At 40.1% G+C, this 19331-nt stretch overlaps 1 protein-coding gene and 1 pseudogene across 2 annotated transcripts; both read left to right on the forward strand.

The window, feature by feature from the left end:
* Window positions 1–3940: 3940 nt before the first annotated feature.
* LOC101843409 lies at window positions 3941–4261 on the forward strand (annotated as a pseudogene).
* Window positions 4262–9386: 5125 nt separating this feature from the next.
* On the forward strand, window positions 9387–12428 carry LOC121139134 (zinc finger protein 431-like). 2 transcript variants are annotated; one of them, XM_040742197.1, is made up of 4 exons: window positions 9387–9420; window positions 9562–9622; window positions 10087–10095; window positions 11384–12428. In XM_040742197.1, exons 1-4 carry the CDS (start codon window positions 9387–9389, stop codon window positions 12426–12428), a joined length of 1149 nt encoding a protein of 382 aa, XP_040598131.1. The 2 variants fall into 2 exon arrangements, with proteins under 2 accessions (XP_040598131.1, XP_040598130.1); XM_040742196.1 differs by lacking the exon at window positions 10087–10095 and having other exon boundaries at window positions 11291–12428.
* Window positions 12429–19331: the final 6903 nt, after the last annotated feature.

The raw sequence follows: 19331 nt of genomic DNA on the forward strand, positions 1-19331 counted from the left end.
CAGCCTGGTCTACAATAGCTAGTTCCAGGACAGCATCCAAAGCCACAGAGAAACCCTGCTTCAAAAAACCAAAAAAAAAAATTATCCATATTGATACAACATGCTCTCAAACATAGTTTATTTGTTTCATTTATATAGGTTTTGTTGTTGTTTTTGCTCTGTGAAAGACAGTTTATTGGATAAAAGGTACTGTCAATCTTAGCAGGGGGCTCTGCACATACTCTTGGAGGGCATGACCTGTATTCAGATCCCAACACTTAGGTGGGGAGGCTTGTGACTGTAGGAGGACTTTTTCCTGTCTCACCCCATCCTGCAGCAGATTTCCAATAATTAATCACTGAGAGGATTAATATTACTTTCCAATACTTGGCCAATTGCTTAGGTTTATTATGAACTTGCTCTTACAACATAATGCTGAGGATTGGACTGATTATTCTTTTTTTTGTAAAATTAGAAACAAGCTTGTTTTACATGTCAATACCAGTTCCCTCTCCCTCCCTTCCTCCACTGCCCATCACCCACTCCCTATCCCTTTCGGCTCCCCAGGGAGAGTGAGGCCTTCCATAGAGGATCTTTAAAGTCTGTCATATCATTTGGAGCAGGGCCTAGATCCTCCCCTGTGTGTGTACACTGAGAGAGTATCCCTCTATGTGGAGTGTGCTCCCAAAGTCAATTTGTGTACAACGGATAAATAATGATCCAATACTAGAGAACCCATAGAATAACCAGACCTCCAAACTGACATCCTTGTTCAGGGGGATCTGGAACAGTCCTAAATTGGTTTCCCAGCTATCAGTCTGGGGTTCATGAGCTCTCCCTTGTTCAGATCAGCTGTTTTTGTGGATTTTTCCAGCCTGGTCTAGACCCCTTTGATCATCACTCCTCCCTCTCTGCAACTGGATTCCAGAGTTCATTCAGTGTTTAGCTGTGGGCATCTGCTTCTGCTTCCATCAGCTACTGGATGAAGGCTCTATGATGACATATAAGGTTGTCATCAATCTCATTATCGGAGAAGGGCATTGAAGGTGGCATCTCAACTGTTGGTGGGATTGTTAGTTAGGGTCAACAATGCAGATCTTTGGACATTTCCCTATTGCCAGATTTCTCTGTAAACCTGTAATGGCTGCCTCTATCCAGGTATCCCTTTCCTTGCTCTCTTTCTCCATTCTTCCCAAGACTCAATCTTCCTGATCCTCCATGTTCTCCCTGCTTCTCTTCTCCCATTCACTTTTTCCTACTCCATCCCACACCCCTTCATACCCAATTTGCTTTTGTCCCTTTCCCCTTCTCAGGGTGACCACACATATCACTCTTAGGGTCCCTTGTTTCCTAGTTTCTCTGGTGGTGTAGATTGTAGACTGATATTCCTTTGCTCTCTGTCTAAAGTTCATGTATGAGTGAGGACATACCCTGTTTCTCTTTTTGTGACTGGGTTACCTCACTCAGGATGGTTTCTTTTATGGCCATTCATTTGCCTGCAGATTTTAAAATTCCATTGTTTTTTCCACTGAGTAGTACTCCATTGTGTAAATGTACCACATTTTCTCTATCCACTCTTCAGTTGAGGGCATTTGGTTGCTTCCAGGTTCTGGCTATTACAAATAATGCTGCTGTGAACATGGCTGAACAGATGTCCTTGGTGTATGAATATGCATCTTTTGGGGTATGTGCCTAAGAGTGGAATTGCTGGATCTTGTGGTAGACTGGTTCCCATTTTCCTGAGGAATCTCCATACTGATTTCCAAAGTGGCTATACGAGTTTGCATTCCCATAAGCAGTGGAGGAGTGTTCCTCTTTCTCCACATCCTCTCCAGCATTAAATGTCATTGATGTTTTTGATTTTAGCCATTCTGACAGGAGTAAGATGGTATCTCAGAGTTGTTTTGATTTGCATTTTCCTGATGGCTAGAAATGTTGAGCACATCCTTATGAATCTTTCAGCCATTTTAGATTCCTCTACTGAAAATTCTCTATTTAGTTCTGTACCCCAATTGTCAATTGTTTTATTTGTTGTTTTGGTGGCTAGCTTCTTGAATTCTTTGTATATTTTGGAAATCAGCCCTCTGTCAGATGTGGGATTCGTGAAGATCTTTTCCCATTCTGTAGGTTGCTCTTTTGTCTTGTTGACTGTGTCCTTTGCCTTACAGAAGCTTCTCAGTTTCATGAGGTCCCATTTATTAATTGTTGATCTCATTGTCTGGGCTTCTGCTGTTATGTTCAGGAAGCAATTTCCTGTACCAATTTAGTCGAGGGTGCCACCTACTTTCTCTTCTAAGAGGTTCTGTGTGGCTGAATTTATGTTGAGGTCTTTGATCCATTTAGATTTAAGTTTTGTGCACGGCGACAGATAGGGATCTATCTGCATTCTTCTACATGCCAGCATCCAATTATGACAGCACCATTTGTTGAAGATGCTTTCTTTTTAACATTGTATGGTTTTAGCTTCTTTGTCAAAACTCAGGTGTTCGTAGGTGTGTGGGTTCGCATCAGGGTTTTCAGTTCAACTCCATTAGTCTACCTATCTATTTTTGTGCCAATACCTAGTTGTTTTTAGAACTATAGCTCTATAATAAAGTTTGATGGTGATACCTCCAGAAGTTCATTTGTTGTACAGGGTTGTTTTGGCTATCCTGGTCTTTTGTTTTTCCATATAAAGTTGAGAATTGTTCTTTCAAGGTCTGTGAAAAATTGTGCTGGAATTTTGATGGGGATTGCATTGAATCTGTAGATTGCTTTTGGCAAGATTGCCATTTTTACTATGTTGATCCTACTATCTAAGAGCATGGGAGATCTTTCCATTTTTTTGGGATCTTCTTTAATTTCTGTCTTTAAAGACTCAAAGTTCTTGCTATACAGGTTTTTCATTTATTTGGTTAGAGTTACCCCAAGATATTTTATGTTTGTGGCAGTTGTAAAGAGTGATTTTCTCTGATTTCTTTCTCAGTCACTTTATCTTCAGTATATAGTAGGGTTACTGATTTTTTTTTTAGTTTATCTTGTATCCTGCCACTTGGCTGAAGGTGTTTATCAGCTGTAGGAGTTCCCTGGAAGATTTTTTTGGGGGGGGTCACTTATGTAAACTATCATATCATCTGCAAATAGTAAAAGTTTGACTTCTTTCTCATTTGTATCCCTTTGATTTTCTTTTCTTGTCTTATTGCTCTAGCTAGAACTTTGAGTACAATATTGCAGAGGTATGGAGAGAGTGGACAGCCTTGTCTTGTTCCTGATTTGAGAGGCATTGGGTTGAGATTCCGTCCATTTAGTTTGATGTTGGCTGTTAGTTTGCTGTCTATTGCTTTTAATATATTTAGGTATGTTCCTTTATCCCTCATCTCTCCAATACTTTTATCATGAAAAGGTGTTGGATTTTGTCAAAGGCTTTTTCATCATCTAGTAAATGATCATGTGTTTTTTTCTTTCTCAGTTTATATATGGTGGATTACATTGGTGGATTTTCGTATGTTGAACCATCCATGCATCCCTTGATCATGTTGGATAATATTATTTTGCCTGGTGAGGTTTGCTATGTTGCTGAGTATGTGGTAGATTTTAGAGAAGGTTCCATGTGGAGCTGAGAAGAGGGTATATTCTATTGTGTTTGGATGAAATGTTCTATAGATGTCTGTTAATCCCAATTGGGTCCTAACTTCTGTTAGTTCTTTTGTTTCTTTGTTAAGTATCTCTCTGGAGGTCCTGTGTAGTGGTGATAGCGGGGTGTTGAAGTCTCCTGCTGCAAGTGTGTGAGGTTTTATGTGTGATTTGAATTTTAGTATTGTTTCTTTTACGAACATGGGTGCCTTCATATTTGGGACATAGATGTTCAGAACTGAGACTTCGCCTCTAATTGGGACTCCGAGTTAGGGCTGTTTCTGGTGTTGGCTCAGCTCCAAGAAGGCCATCACATCCAGTGCGCCCTACTGTCCCATAGAGGAGGAAGATGAATGAGTCCACCTCAAAGTCTAGCCAGCCTCTGGCCTCCAAGCAGGAAAAGGACAGGACTGAGAAGCCAGGCCGGGGTAGGCAGCACAAGCAGCCTCTGGTGAGTCCTGGGACAGTGCTGGAGTTAGGAGGAGCCCAGTGAAGTGCTAACAATGGAGAGACTTCGGGCAGACCAAAGGGAAGCAAAAATAAGGGCCCTGCTAAGACACGGAAAGCTACCACAGCTCCTAGGAGGAAACCAAGGGGCAGACCCAAGAAACTGGAGGAAGAAGAAGGAGAGGAGGGTATCTCCCAGGAGTCCTCAGAGGAGGAGCAGTGACCATGCGCAGTGCTGCCTGCTCCTTGGCCACCCCACTGCACACTACTGCACCAGCTGCAGGATCTGCGGTACCCACGGGAGCAGGATTTGGCCCAGTCCGTGTGCCTTCCCCAACACACCTGCCCTCTCCCAACAAGGCTAACTCCCTGTTCAGCCGCAGCCTGTCCTGCTGCGCACCTCCCTTACTGACATTGCTCTCCAGGCTCTTGTTTCACAGGCACTCTCTGCTTTGCTCTTCCTGGCTTCCTTGTAGAAGGAGGGTCCTGGGAGCATTGCCTGTCCTTAAAAGGGCAGCCCCAGCCCCGTCTGGGTTCTGACATGCCCCTTGACTGACTGAGCAGCAGGTGTGGTCAGTGCTGGGATGCTTAGACTCCAGCATGCCCGCCCCCACCAAACTCACCTGGTGGGTTTCTCAGCCACTGCTGCCCCACCCTACCTAGACCCTACACTAGGTTGGCTAGAGCCCCTCGGGCTACAGGAAGTAGGATGCGATGGCCACACCCACAAAGTTCTCACCTGGGACCCAGTGCAGCAGCAGATGGGAGTCAACCACCCATCTCCAGGGCGATGTCCTCCTGAGGCAGATGGGGCGCTAACTCACCTCCCCCACTCCGACTCTAGGCTGTTTCCCTTCCTCCAGTGGGACACTAAGGAGCTACCCTTGCCCCTTCCTTTTTTGCTCCTGCCTCCCCCTCCCCCCAAGGTTCTGGTTCATCTTTTCCTCTGCTCACAAACTACCTCTGGACAGTCGTGCTGGGTTTTTTGTTGTTGTTGTTGTTCAATGTTCATTCTTAGACACCCACCATTGCTGCTGCTGCTACCAGCGCCAAAAGTTCATCCTCCCTTTCTGTCTGCATTCTCCCCAAAACACTCTAGGGGAAAGGCAGGGCTGGGTGTCAGCAGGCTGACTACCAACCACCCAGGGAAGATGGGGCGCTGCCCCTTGGATGCTGCAGCAGAGTGAGGAGGTGGGCCCATTGTAATGGGAAAAGGGTGTAGGACCACCTTCTCCCCTTGTTCTGTGGGGGAGGGGTGGCTAGGATTTGTCCCGGCCTGGGGCTCCCCCTATGGGTTCCTATTTGCAGTTACTTGAATAAAAAAGCCTTTTCTGGAAGAAAAAAAAATTGAGACTTCATCTTGATGAACTTTTCCTGTGATGAATATGAAATGTTCTTCTGTATCTCTTTTGATTGATTTTAATTTGAACTCTAATTTATTAGATAATTAGGATTGCTACACCAGCTTGTTTCTTGGGTTCCTTTGGTTGGAAAAATATTTTCCCAACCCTTTACTCTGAGGTACCGTCTATCTTTGACGTTGAGGTATGTTTCCTCTTCCTCTTCCTCTTCCTCTTCCTCTTCCTCTTCCTCTTCCTCTTCCTCTTCCTCTTCCTCTTCCTCTTCCTCTTCCTCTTCCTCTTCCTCTTCCTCTTCCTCTTCTTCTTCTTCTTCTTCTTCTTCTTCTTCTTCTTCTTCTTCTTCTTCTTCTTCTTCTTTTTCTAGACAGGGTTTCTCTGTATTGTTTTGGAGCCTGTCCTGGAACTCGCTCTGTAGACCAGGCTTGGTCTCGAACTCACAGAGATCCACCTGCCTCTGCCTCCTGAGTGCTGGGATTAAAGGTATGCGCCACCACCGCCCAGCGAGGTGTGTTTCTTGTATGCAGCAGAAGGATGGGTTCTGTCTTTGTATCCTTTCTGTTAGTTTATGTCTTTTTATAGGCAAATTGAGACCATTGACATTGAGGGATATTAGTGACCATTTATTGTTGATTCTTGTTTGTTTTGTTTTTATTGATGGTGGTATTATTGTGTGTGTATCCCCCCCTTTTTTTTTCTTTTGGTGTTTAGTAAAGTGAGATTGTCTATTGCCTATGTTTTTGTGAGTGTAGTTATCTTCGTTGGGTTGGAGTTTTCCTTCCAGTACTTTCTGTAGGGCTGGATTTGTGGATATGTATTGTTTAAATCTGGTTTTGTCATTGAATATCTTGTTTTCTCCATCTATAGCAATTGAAAGCTTTGCTGGGTACAGTAGTCTGGGCTGCCATCCTTGTTCTCTTACTGTTTGTGGGACTTTGATAGTTTCCTTTGAGAAGTTAGGTGTAATTTGGATAGGTCTGCCTTTATATGTTACTTGGCCTTTTTCTTTTGATGCTCTTAATATTTTCTCTTTATTCTGTACGTTTGGTGTTTTGATTCTTATGTGGTAAGGGGACTTCTTTTTGTGGTCCAGTCTATTGGGTGTTATGTAAGCTTTTTATACTTTCATAGGCATATCCTTCTTTAGGTTGAGTATGCTTTCTGTACCATTGAGTTGTATTTCTTCACCTTCTTCTATACCTATTATTCTTAGGTTTGACCTCTTCACAGTGTCCCATATTTCCTGTATATTTTGTGTTATGTATCTGTTGTACTTGAGATTTTCTTTGGTAGATGACTGTGTATCTTCTAATAAGTCTTCAACACCTGAGATTCTCTCTTCCATCTCATGTATTCTATTGGTTATACATCTGTAATTCCCGATCGTTTACCAAACTTTTGTATTTCCAGCATCCCCTCATTCTGTGTTTTCTTTATTTTTTTCTATTTCAGCTTTTAAGCCTTGAACTGTTGGAGTTGTTTCCTTCACTTTTTTGTTTGTTTTTTCTTGGCTCTCTTAAGATTCTTTAAGAGATTTGTTTATTTCTTGAACTTTTTGTTTTATTTTGTGTTTTGAGGCAAGGTTTCTCTATATTGTTTTTGGAGGCTGTCCTGGAACCTGCTCTGTAGACCAGGCTGGCCTTGAACTGGAGATCTGCCTGCCTCTGTCTCCCAAGTTCTGGGATTAAAGGCATGTGCCACCAATGCCCAGCTATTTTTTTCAATTTTTTGGTATGTTTATTCTTCTATTTCTTCAAGGGATTTTCTCGTTTCCTCTTTGAGGGTCTCTAGCATCTTCATAAAACAATTTTTTCCTCAATATATGTTTTTATTTAAATTAGAAACATGAATGCTTCACATGTCAACCCCAGCTCCCTCTTCCACCCCTTCTCCCTTGTCCCTCTACAAGCCCCCCAGCTCCCAACCCCATTCCTGCATCATTCCCCAGGGAGGGTGAGGCCCTCCTTGGGGGGAATCTCCAAAGTCTGTCATTTCATCCATGGCAGGACCCAGGCCCTTCCCCATGTGTCCAGGCTGAGAGAGCATCCCTCTATTTGGAATGGGCTCCCAAAGATCATTCATACACCATGGTACACACTGATCTACTACCCAGGCCCCAGTGATTTCTGTGGCCTCTTCACTGGCACTACATTCATGGAGTCTGGATCAGTCTCCTGTTGGCCTCTCAGCCATCAGTCTGGGATTACAGAGCTCCCCCTTTTCCGGTCAGCTGTCTTTGTGGGTTTCACCATCATGGTCTTGACCCCTTTCTCATCACTCCTCCATCTCTGTCACTAGGTTCCAGGAGTTCATTTCAGTGTTTAGCTGTGGATATTCACAAAATAATTTCTACATCTGTCTCTCCTGCTTCATCTGCATTGTGCTTTTCAGGTCATGCTGGTGTGCAGTCTCTAGATTCTGGTGGAGTCATATTGGTCTTTCTTGCTGTGTGTGTTTTTATACTGTAGTCTTCCCAGTGCCATATGTGGGCAAAGACTTCAGTGTCTGCAACTCTAAATGGTCTGGCTCCTCCTGGTATTCCCCACACTCAAGCAGAGCTCGGTGGGCAGAGGGAGAGCCAAGAGTGGGGTGTAGCAGTAATCTCCTCCTTCCTGTCTGTGCAGGTCCACTCGATTCGAGGAGCAGGCCCAGGAAGATGGAGGTGGTTGATTCTACTGGCTTTCATAGTCCAATGTCTCTTAGCAGCCAAATAATTTAAAGAGAATTCAGTGACATATAGATCCAGACTCTTCATGTATTTCCCATCTTTGGGTGATTTTTTTTTCTTTTATATTGCTTACCCCATTTTTAAAAGGATTTTATCGTTTTAAAACCACTTTTTTTTACTGTCTGTACCTTCTCTTTTCTCTCACTAGCCTATGTATATTTTTAAACATACTGTAACCTGTGTGGAGGGTTTTTTCCTCTCTGTCTTTACTGCATATCTGTAATCTCTTTCTGGTCCAGTGAGAACAGTTATATGCTGCCATGTCAGTTGCAGCCTGTACTTCTTAGCTTAGAGCACGGCTGTAGTGCAAGGTACCTGGTGACTGGCATGAGAAACATGAGATTGGGAAGTCAAGTTTTGCAATATTTCTGTGAATTCATAAGCTTTTTAAAACCCTGTTAGGTGTGATGTGGAAACTCCAGTCTGTTGGAATGCAGTTTATACAGGGAGGCTTTATCCCTACAGCCCACTCCTAAATAATCAACATAGAATGTTGATACTACTTACAAATGCTTGGCTTATAACTTAGACTTGTTACTAGCTAACTCTTTTATTTATATAAACCCATGTTTCTTATCTACGTTGGTAACTTTTCTCAGTACAGTGTGTCCATCTTGTGTCTGGTGGCTCTCCCCTGACTGTGACTCTGTCCTTCGTACCCCCAGCATGCTCTTGGTCTGGTTTTGCCCCTAACCTGCTCCTGCTCAGTTATAAGCCAGTGAGCTCTTTTTTACTCAGTGAGAGTAATACTTATTCATAGTGTACAAAAAGATTGTTTGCAGAAGAAATACAGCTGCCTTTGCCTCCTGCATTCTGGGATTAAAGGCATAAGCCAAAACAACCACCTCACCCATCTTTTTTTCTAGTTAGTAGCTGTTCATATGATTTCTCTAATGTGTGATCAGTTCAGTATTCTTGTTCCGTTTACTTGTCTTTTAATAGATTTATCTCTTGCAAGTATCTACCTTATTCGAACTATGAAGAAATGACAGAGGTGACTCTCATTTTTCAGTTTCCTTCTTAAATGACATGGTGATTACATTAAAATGTCTGTTACAGAGTATGTGTGAGATGCATCAGAATTATATGAATATATTTTTGAAGAAATATACATTAACAGTATTGGTAGTATCATGCTTTCTGTTGAACATATATATGGGATATTTTAGAATGCAGTGACGTATGATGATGTGCACATAAGTTTCACTTGGGATGAATGGGCTTTGCTGGATCCTTCCCAGAAGAATCTCTACAAAGAAGTGATGCTGGATACCTACAGGAACCTCATGGATACAGGTAGGGCTTTGAATTTGACTGTACTTTTTAAGAAAAGGACAACTCTATCTGGGTTATTGATTCTCTTTTATAGTTTTGATTGACAATTTTTATTTTGCATGATTTCTGAAATTTTTCATACATTTTTCTGGTATAATTTAGGCTACATTTGGGAAGACAATAATGCTGAAGAACCTGATCAAATATCTACACAACATGGAAGGTAATTTTCTTGTTCAGCCTCGCATAAATGTGCTTCTGAAAAAATTTTAATGTGTCCTGAAAGTTCTAAATAGAAGCAATAGTGAAATTAGTACAGCTTTATTTATTTGCACTTTAGTGATAACTAAGTTAGCACCTAACCATGTATCACAATGTTAGAAAGTGAGTTTGTATTTGAAAGGTATTCCTCTTAGAAAGAAGACAAAGAAACATTTGGTTCACAGCCCTGTGTATACTATGCCATAGAACTTCCAAAGAGTTTAGTTTCATAATACACAGATATTTTTAATGTATACATGTCAAATAGGTAATTAGTATATGTTCAAATTTTTCTAAAGCAAATAGTCAAGAGTAAAGCTAGTATTATTCTTATTCACTTTGATAACTTTATTAATACGGGCAGTTTCTGAGAATCAAAAATGTTTTTCTGGAGAAAATTTAATCCTTATACCACATATCTATGAGAAACAAAAAGTCAAACTGTGAATTTGATATGCAAACCTTTCCTGTACTAGATATATAGCATAATACAATGGATACAATCCACTGAAACATGGAGATGTGGAAAGAAGCAACATATCTCTATCTCCCATATCAAGAAGAACATGTGGTAATCTCCACTTTGAGTATACTTTCTAAATGTGATTTATGTTCTTGATTAATTGGTTTTTCAACTTCATTGGGAACACATCAACAAACTCACATTGCAGAAAATCCCTGTGATTACTAGTAATGTGAATATTCTTTTTTGTTTGTTTGTTTTTTGAGAGAGGGTTTCTCTGTATTGCTTTGGAGCCTGTCCTGGCATTCACTCTGTAGACCAGGCTGGCCTTAAACTAACAGAGATCCACCTGCCTCTGCCTCCTGAGTGCTGGGATTAAAGGCATGCACCACCATCACCTGCTTTGGAATGTGAATATTCTTTTCTTTATCCTACTTTGGTTCACTTTGCAATGTAGCATGACTCAGTATAGAAAAATTCATGAATGCACTTAGTGTGGTAAACTTTGAGTTCTTCCTGTTATATTCAAATATCTGAAAACCTCATATAGAAAAGGAATTCTATATGTATTTCATATTTGGCGTTTCTCTTTCTGTGAAGAAACAATATGACCACAGTAACTCTTATAAATGAAAGCATTTAGACTTTCAAAGACTTAGTCCATTATCATTATGACAGGAAACATGGTGGCATACAGGAATAAATGGTGCTGAAGAGGTAGATGAGTTATACATCTTTATCTTCAGGCAGTAGAAAGAGACTGTGGGACACCCTGGGCACAGCTTGAGCATATAAAACCTCACAGCCTACCTCCACAGTGACATCCTTTATCTATCAAGGTCACACCTACTCAAGCAAACCCACATATTCTCATAGTGACACTACCTATGGACCAACCATTCCAACTTATGTGTCTATGTGGGCCATAACTTTTAAAATACCACAATGAAATGTGTTAAAAAAAATACCTCTCCTAAAACAGGTATCTTTAAAGATGCAAAAAAACAAACAATGAAGGGGAACAGTGTGGGTGTAAACAAGATGAAATTCTTAAGATATGCTTACTCTTGATAATTAGACCAATTATAAATTGAATTTATATGGTAAAAACAATTCATCAGAGTGATAAACATGGTAAAGCATTTCCATTAACAATTATCTTCACAGGTATGAAAACATTCATACTGAAGAAGAATCCTCTCAGCATATTAAGTGTGGTAAAACCTTTGAACATCACAGTTATCTACGAATACAGGATAGAATACATACTGGGGAGAAAAATTTTGGATACACTCACTGTGGTAAAAACTTTGCAAATCACAGTTATCTCCAACCACATGAAAGAAGACATACTGGAGTGAAACCTTACAAATGTAATCAATGTGATAAAGTCTTTGCACAACAGAGTTATCTCCGAGTACATGAAAGAACACATTCTGGAGAGAAACCTTATGAATGTACTCAGTGTGGTAAAGGCTTTGCAATGCACAGTTATCTCCAAATACATAAAAGAACACATACTGGAGAGAAGCCCTACAAATGCAATCAGTGTGGTAAAGCCTTTACACAGCAGAGTAATCTCCGAGTACATGAACAATTACATACTGGAGAGAAACCATACAAATGTAATCAATGTGGAAAAGCCTATGCACAGCACAGTACTCTTCAATACCATAAACGAACACATTCTGGAGAGAAACCTTATGAATGTACTCAGTGTGGTAAAAGCTTTGCAAAGCACAGTTATCTTCAACTACATAAGACAACACATACTGGAGAGAAGCCCTACAAATGCAATCAATGTGATAAATTCTATATACAACAGTGTAGTCTCCGAGTACACCAAAGAACACATTCTGGAGAGAAACCTTATGAATGCAATCAATGTGGTAAAACCTTTACATATGGCCATAATCTCCAAACTCATGAACGAACACACACTGGAGTGAAACCATACAAATGTAAGCAATGTGATAAAGCCTTTACACAACAGAGTAATCTCCGGGTACATGAAAGATTACATACCGGAGAGAAACCTTACAAATGTAATCATTGTGGTAAAGCCTATGCACATCACAGTAATCTTCAATACCACAAAAGAACACATTCTGGAGAGAAACCGTATGAATGCCATCAATGTGGTAAAACCTTTACACAACAGAGTAGTCTTCGAGTACATGAGAGAATACATACTGGAGAGAAACCTTATGAATGCAATCAGTGTGATAAAGCCTTTGCACGTAATGATAGTTTTCAGCAGCATAAAAGAACACATACTGGAAAGAAACCCTACAAATATAATTAATGTCTTAAAGTGTTTATAAAGCACAATAGCCTTCAAACCCATGAAAGAACACATAGTAAAGGAAACCTTACAAATATAATCAACGAGATAAAGCCTTTCTGTGACAACATCCTCTTCAAAGACAAGAATTTATTCCTATAGGACTGAAAATTTATATGAGAAAAACATTCATGAGTGAAAATGTGTTTAATGAATTGTCTTAATTTTTATTTTGTGATTTCCAGTATCCTTTTTTTTTTTTTTTTGGTTTTTCGAGACAGGGTTTCTCTGTGGCTTTGGAGGCTGTCCTGGAACTAGCTCTTGTAGACCAGGCTGGCCTCGAACTCACAGAGATCCACCTGCCTCTGCCTCCCAAGTGCTGGGATTAAAGGTGTGCGCCACCAACGCCCGGCGATTTCCAGTATCTTTTTATGTAGGTATGTGCACGTGTATAGGGGTGCTTCAGCCTAAGAACATAAGATCTCCTGTTGCAGGAATTAGAACATTGTCCAAAACCCAATTTTGTTCTTGGCATGAACTTGTCTTCACTGCTCAGCCATGTCTCAAGCCCTATAAATATTCTAAAACCTTTATATATCATGTTTGTGTGAGGAATTGGAAAGAGCTCATCTGTGATTTTATTTCTGGTTTTTTGAGACAGGGTTTCTCTGTGGCTTTGGAGGCTGTCCTGGAACTAGCTCTTATAGACCAGGCTGGTCTCGAACTCACAGAGATCCACCTGTCTCTGCCTCCCGAGTGCTGGGATTAAAGGCCTGCACCACCTACACCCAGCAATCCGTGATTTTTTAAAAAGCTTATTTGTCTAAATGATTTGCTAAGATCTTAGCCATCACAGTTGCCTTCAGTTTCAAGGGAAAACTCTTGTTTCATCTCTTTTTTATCATAACCTTAAAGGAAGTAATTTACCATGTTCGTCAAAGTGTAATGTTAAAGATGAATAAATGTGGTTGTGGTTTGTATTTTGAAACATCTAGAGTAGGCACTGAAGATGCTCTATTTTTGTCAAATCCGTTTACTAATGACAATAGGGCTCTTATATTCATTCACGGCTTTTGTTCATCTTCCATTGCAGTTTCATGTGATTGATAGGCACTTCCCTGCTGTAATGTATAGAATGGGATGCCTGCCATCTAGTGGTCCATTGTTAATTTAAATATCTTGCATTATATGATCAGACTTTTCAGGGTTAGGGTGTCTGTGGAAGTGTGTTGTTGTTCATGGCTTAGTTTTTCATATTTTCATGCATTTGCTTCTGTTGGGGTTTGTTATGCGGCCTGACTTGGATGTCAGTGATTACACAGGGCTACAAATGAACTCCTGAATCTCAAGTTTGGGCCTCCTGAGTGCAAGTCCTGGGATAGAAGTTGGACCCCTATTTGTGCTGTTTTGTCAAATGTTTTAACATTCTATGTAAAAATGTTTAATAGAAGAGATCTTTACCCAATACCTCATGTGTATATCCAAATCCTCATTTTCATCTATATTGTAGAGATGTTATAAAATTGCATAATAAGCAATCAACTCTATATCTCATAGCATAGCTTGATGAGCTGTGGATATGTGTATATATTTTGTATTCCGTGATTCTTCTCATTCCCCTTAGTTCTCCACTTGGTAATACATCATGAAGTGCAGCCTGTTGTGTGGATTATCTCAGATGCCAATAATTTAATAGCAATGAAATTTATTTTAAAAAAGCAAAAACATTGTGTTGTATGTGTCCATAATGTGATTTTGGTTTGTAGTATATGGCAAATATGTGGACTCTGGGAGACTATTTTTTTATTATTATTTTAATTTAATTGCTTGTTTTACATGCCAATCCCAGATCCCTCTCCCTCCCCTCCTCCTGCACTCCCCCACCATCCCTCCCAGCCTCCCAGCCTATTACCATTTCCTTCCATATAAGGGATATCTAGAGCCTGTCATTTCACTCAGGGCAGTGTCCAGGCCCTCCCCTAGAGTCCAGGCTGAGAGAGCATCCCACTTTGTGTTATAGACACACAAAGTCTGTTTGTATGCCAGGGATAAACACTGATCTACTGCCCAGGACCCCATAGGTTGCCCAGGCCTCCTCACTGACTCTCACATTCAGGAGTTCTGGATCAGTCCCATGCTGGCCTCTCAACTGTCGGTCTGGGGTCCAAGAGCTCTCCCCTGTTCAGATCAGCTCTCCCCTGTCTCTGCTGGTTTTGCCAGCCCATTCTTTGCCAATTTGCTCATTGCTGCTCTCTCTGTGTCACTGGGTAACATGGGTTCAGTTCAGTGTTTAACTGTGGGGGTTTGCATCTGCTTGCACCAGTCTTGTTGACTGTGTCCTTTGCCTTACAGAAGCTTCTCAGTTTCAGGAGGTCCCATTTATTAATTGTCAATCTCAACTGTCTGTGCTAGTTATGTGAAGGAAGTGGTCTCCTGTACCAACTCGTTAAAGTATCTCCCACTTTCTCTTCTAAGAGTTTCAGTGTGGTTGGATTTATGTTGAGATCTTTGATCCATTTGGACTTATGTTTTGTACAAGACAATAAACATGGATCTATCTGCAGTCTTCTGCATACCAATACCCAGTTATGCCAGCACCATTTGTTGAAGATGCTTTCTTTTTTCCATTGTATATTTTTCAATTCAGTTCCATTGGTCTACCTGTCTATTTTTGTGCCAATACCAAGCTGTTTTCAGGACTATAGCTCTATAATAGAGCTTGAAGTCAGGTATGGTGATGCCTCCTGACATTCCTTTATTGTATAGGGTTGTTTTGGCTATCCTGGGCCGTTTGTTTTTCCATGTAATGTTGATTATTGTTCTTTCCAGGTCTGTGAAGAATTGTGCAGGAATTTTGATAAGGATTGCATTGAATCTGTAGACTGCTTTTGGCAAGATTGCCATTTTTTTTATGTTGATCCTACCAATCCACGAGCATGGGAGATCTTTCCATTTTCTGGTATCCTCTTTGATTTCTTTCTTTAAAAAGTCAAAGTTCTTGATATACAGGTCTTTCACTTCTCTAGTTAACATTATCCCCAGATATTTGATGCTGTTTATGGCTACTATAAATGGTGATGTTTCTCTGATTTCTTTCTCAGCCACTTTATCATCTGTAAACAATAAGGCCACTGATTTTTTTGAGTTAACCTTGTATAATTCCACTTTGCTGAAGGTATTTATCAGCTTTAGGAGTTCCCTTGTGAAGTTTTTTGGGTCACTTATGTAAACTATCATATCATTTGCAAGTAGTGAAAGCTTGACTTCTTCTTTTCCTATTTGTATCCCCTTGATCTCCTTTTGTTGTCTTAATGCTGTAGCTAGAACTTCAAGTACAATATTGAAGAGATATGGAGAGAGTGGACAGCCTTGTCTTTTCCCGATTTTAGAGGAATCACATTGAGTTTCTGTCCATTTAGTTTGATGTTGGCTGTTGATTTACTATATATTGCTTTTATTATGTTCAGGTATGTTCCTGTTATCCCTGATCTCTCTAGGACCTTTATCATGAAGGGGTGCTGGATTTTGTCAAAGGCTTTTTCAGCATCTAGTGAGATGATCATGTGGTTTTTCTTTCGCAGATTGTTAATATGGTGGATTACATAGATAGATTTTCTAACGTTGAACCATCCCTGCATTCCTGGGATGAAGCCTACTTGATCATGGTGCATGAATTTTCTGATGTGTCCTTGAATCTAGTTTGCTAGTATTTTATTGAGTATTTTTGCATCGATGTTCATGAGGGAAATTGGTCTATAGTTCTCTTTCTTAGTTGCGTCTTTGTGTCTTGGGTATCAAGGTAATTGTAACCTCATAAAAAGACTTTGGCAGTGAGCCTCCTGCTTCTATTTTGTGGAATACTTTGAGGAGTATTGGAATTAGCTGTTCTTTGAATTTCTGGTAGAATTCTGCACTGAAGCTATCTCAGCCTGGGCTTTTTTTGGTTGGGGGACTTTTGATGACTACTTCTATTTCATTAAGGGTTATATGTCTGTTTAGATTGTTTAGATTGTTTAGTTTTGGCAAGTGATATCTATCCAGGAAATTGTACATTTCCTTTAAATTTTCAAATTTTGTGGAGTACAGATTTTCAAAATATGTCCTGATGATTCTCTGGATTTCCTCAGTGTCCGTTGTTATGTCTCCCTTTTCATTTCTGATTTTGTTAATCAAACGGACCCAAGAAACAAGCGGGTGTAGCAATCCTAATATGCAACAAACTAGACTTCAAATTAAAATCAATCAAAAGATATAAAGAAGGACATTTCATATTCATCAAAGGAAAAGTCCATCAAGATGAAGTCTCAGTTTGGAACATCTATGCCCGAAATACAAAGCCACCTACATTCGTGAAAGAAACATTACTAAAGCTCAAATCACACATAAAATCTCACACACTAATAGTAGGAGACATCAACACTCCGCTCACTGCTAGATAGAACCTCCAGACAGAAACTTAAAAAACAAACAAAAGAACTAATAGAAGTTATGACCCAACTGGGTTTAACAGACATCTGTAGAGCATTCCACCCAAACACAAAGGGATATACCTTTTTCTTGGCACCACCTGGAACCTTCTCTAAAATCAACCACATAATCGGAAACATAGCAAACCTCCACAGATACAAAAAAAAAAAAAAAAACAATTGGAATAACCCCATGTATCTTATCAGACCACCATGCATTAAAATTAGAATTCAACAATAACACAAATCACAGAAAACCTACAAACTCATGGAAATTGAACAATGCACAATTGCACCATCCCTGGGTAATGGAAGAAATAAAAAAAGAAATTAAAGACTTCCTGGAATTCAATGAGAATGAAGACACAACATACCCAAACTTATGGGACACTCTGAAAGCAGTGCTGACAGGAAAGTTCATAGCACTAAGTGCCCACATGAAGAAACTGGGGAACAGTCATACTAGAGAATTCAAAGCACAGCTGAATGTTCTAGATAAGAAGCAAACTCACCCAGGAGGATCAGATGCCAGGAAATAATCAAATTGAGGGCTGAAATCAATCAAGTAGAAACCAGGAAAACATTGAGAAGAATCAATGAAACATAGAGTTGGTTCTTTGAGAAAATCAACAAAATAGACAAACCTCTGTCCAAACTAACCTAAAGACAGACAGAGAGCATGCTAATTAACAAAATCTGGGAGACTATTTTGAGGAATCTTATTTTGGACATCTTCACAGTGATCTGTTTCATTTGTGCTCAAATAAGAGTTTGTGAAATATTATATCAGTAAAATATTACTTTCTTTTCATATTGTGAAAATAATGTCATCTAAGGATAGAGGAAAATAGGAGAAATTAAGTTATAAATCATATTTGTTGATGAAAATTATATACTGTTATCTTTTTGGTCATGTTGGTTTTTTCTGAGGACTAAACATTTGTTCACAGCCCTTTCTCAGAACCACAAATGAACACCAGATAATATCTCAGTATGTAAAATTGGTGGCTGGTAATCGTCATGATTTGTGTTCAATCTCTGGAAGACCCATATTACTCCTACAAATATTCCTATTATTTCTATGCTTGGCCAGATGCATATGCACACTCAAACATCAACACATGCATGAAGAGTTTTTAAACCCAAAAATGTGCCAATGAGGTCACATACAGTCAAACAACTCCCTGGGTTTCATCTCTAGTACTTGCATCGGAGAAGCAGAACTAGACATCCATAATGTGTTCTCAATTCCACAAACCACAATACAGGTGTATATGTACACACAAACTCATCCAAACATTTTATAATAGAAGTTACCAAAGCTAAGAAAATAGCTCAATTATTGAGAACATATGACTTGATTTGTAAATTTAAACAGTCATAATCCCTGCACTCAGGGATTAAAGGCGTGCGCCACCAATGCCCAACAGGATTATAGCCTCATTTTAGAAAAAGAGGAAGTGTTGTGGGATTTCAGTTCATTTAACCAATGACTTTTGGTGCAGCAAACCCTAGGGAGAGGTCTTGTCTGTGTAAGTGACTGCTTAATGGAGAGGTCACACTTTCACATTCTCTTAGCTGCTTGGTGCCAGAGCAAGGAGAGGTAGATCCCCATCTCCTCACACAGAATGACACGACACAGCAGCTGGGTCATGATGGCATCTAAGGTGTTCAGTACCAGTGAGTGTTTACCCCTATTTTATATCTAAATACATTCTTGAGAACCTCTAACAGACTCTTGTGGTTTCACATGACTGTTTTCCATACAGCAACCAAAGTGGTCTAGATACAGTATCGTTCAGCTCATGACACTCTGAGGTTTAAGAGATTTTCAGGGACTTTAAATCCTTAGGCTTACTCTTACTATCCTGAATGGAATTATTTTGTTGTTCTGCGATCTGACCCAGTACCAATTCATGGCTGTTTTCCTCCCAGCTTTTGTGTGTAGGGTTCCATGTCATGTACTCCTGAATTGCTAAAATTTAACATCACATGCAAAGAGCTGGGGTTACTGATGATTTTAGAGTTAGAGAAGGAAGTGGTTCTGCCAGTGAGAGGCATAAAACAGAGGCTGCAGATACAACAGGCATTTGTTCACAGTCACTGTGTGTTTTATACATTGTGGGATAGATATGGGTGATTTAAAAACAAAAGCTCAGCAAGTGTGGAATAATGAAAACCCAATATGGATGTTTGACAAGATTGCAAGAAGAACTTACTACAGTTTACTTGGCAGCATCTGAGTTATTCTGAATCATAGCAGCTATGAGACGGATCCTAGAAAATGGAATTTTATGATGGGGGAAGTCCTGTACATTTGTTAATAAAGCAGTGTTGAGCCAATAGGAAGCTATATAGGTGGGACTAGGAGTCCAGGAGGATTCTGGGAAGGAGAAACACAGGGGAGTCGACATGTGGCACCATGGGGTAGGAAGCCTGGAACTATTCTCCGATAAGA

This window comes from Mesocricetus auratus, unplaced genomic scaffold (assembly GCF_017639785.1).
Source record: "Mesocricetus auratus isolate SY011 unplaced genomic scaffold, BCM_Maur_2.0 Super-Scaffold_6731, whole genome shotgun sequence".
Taxonomy (NCBI): domain Eukaryota; kingdom Metazoa; phylum Chordata; class Mammalia; order Rodentia; family Cricetidae; genus Mesocricetus; species Mesocricetus auratus.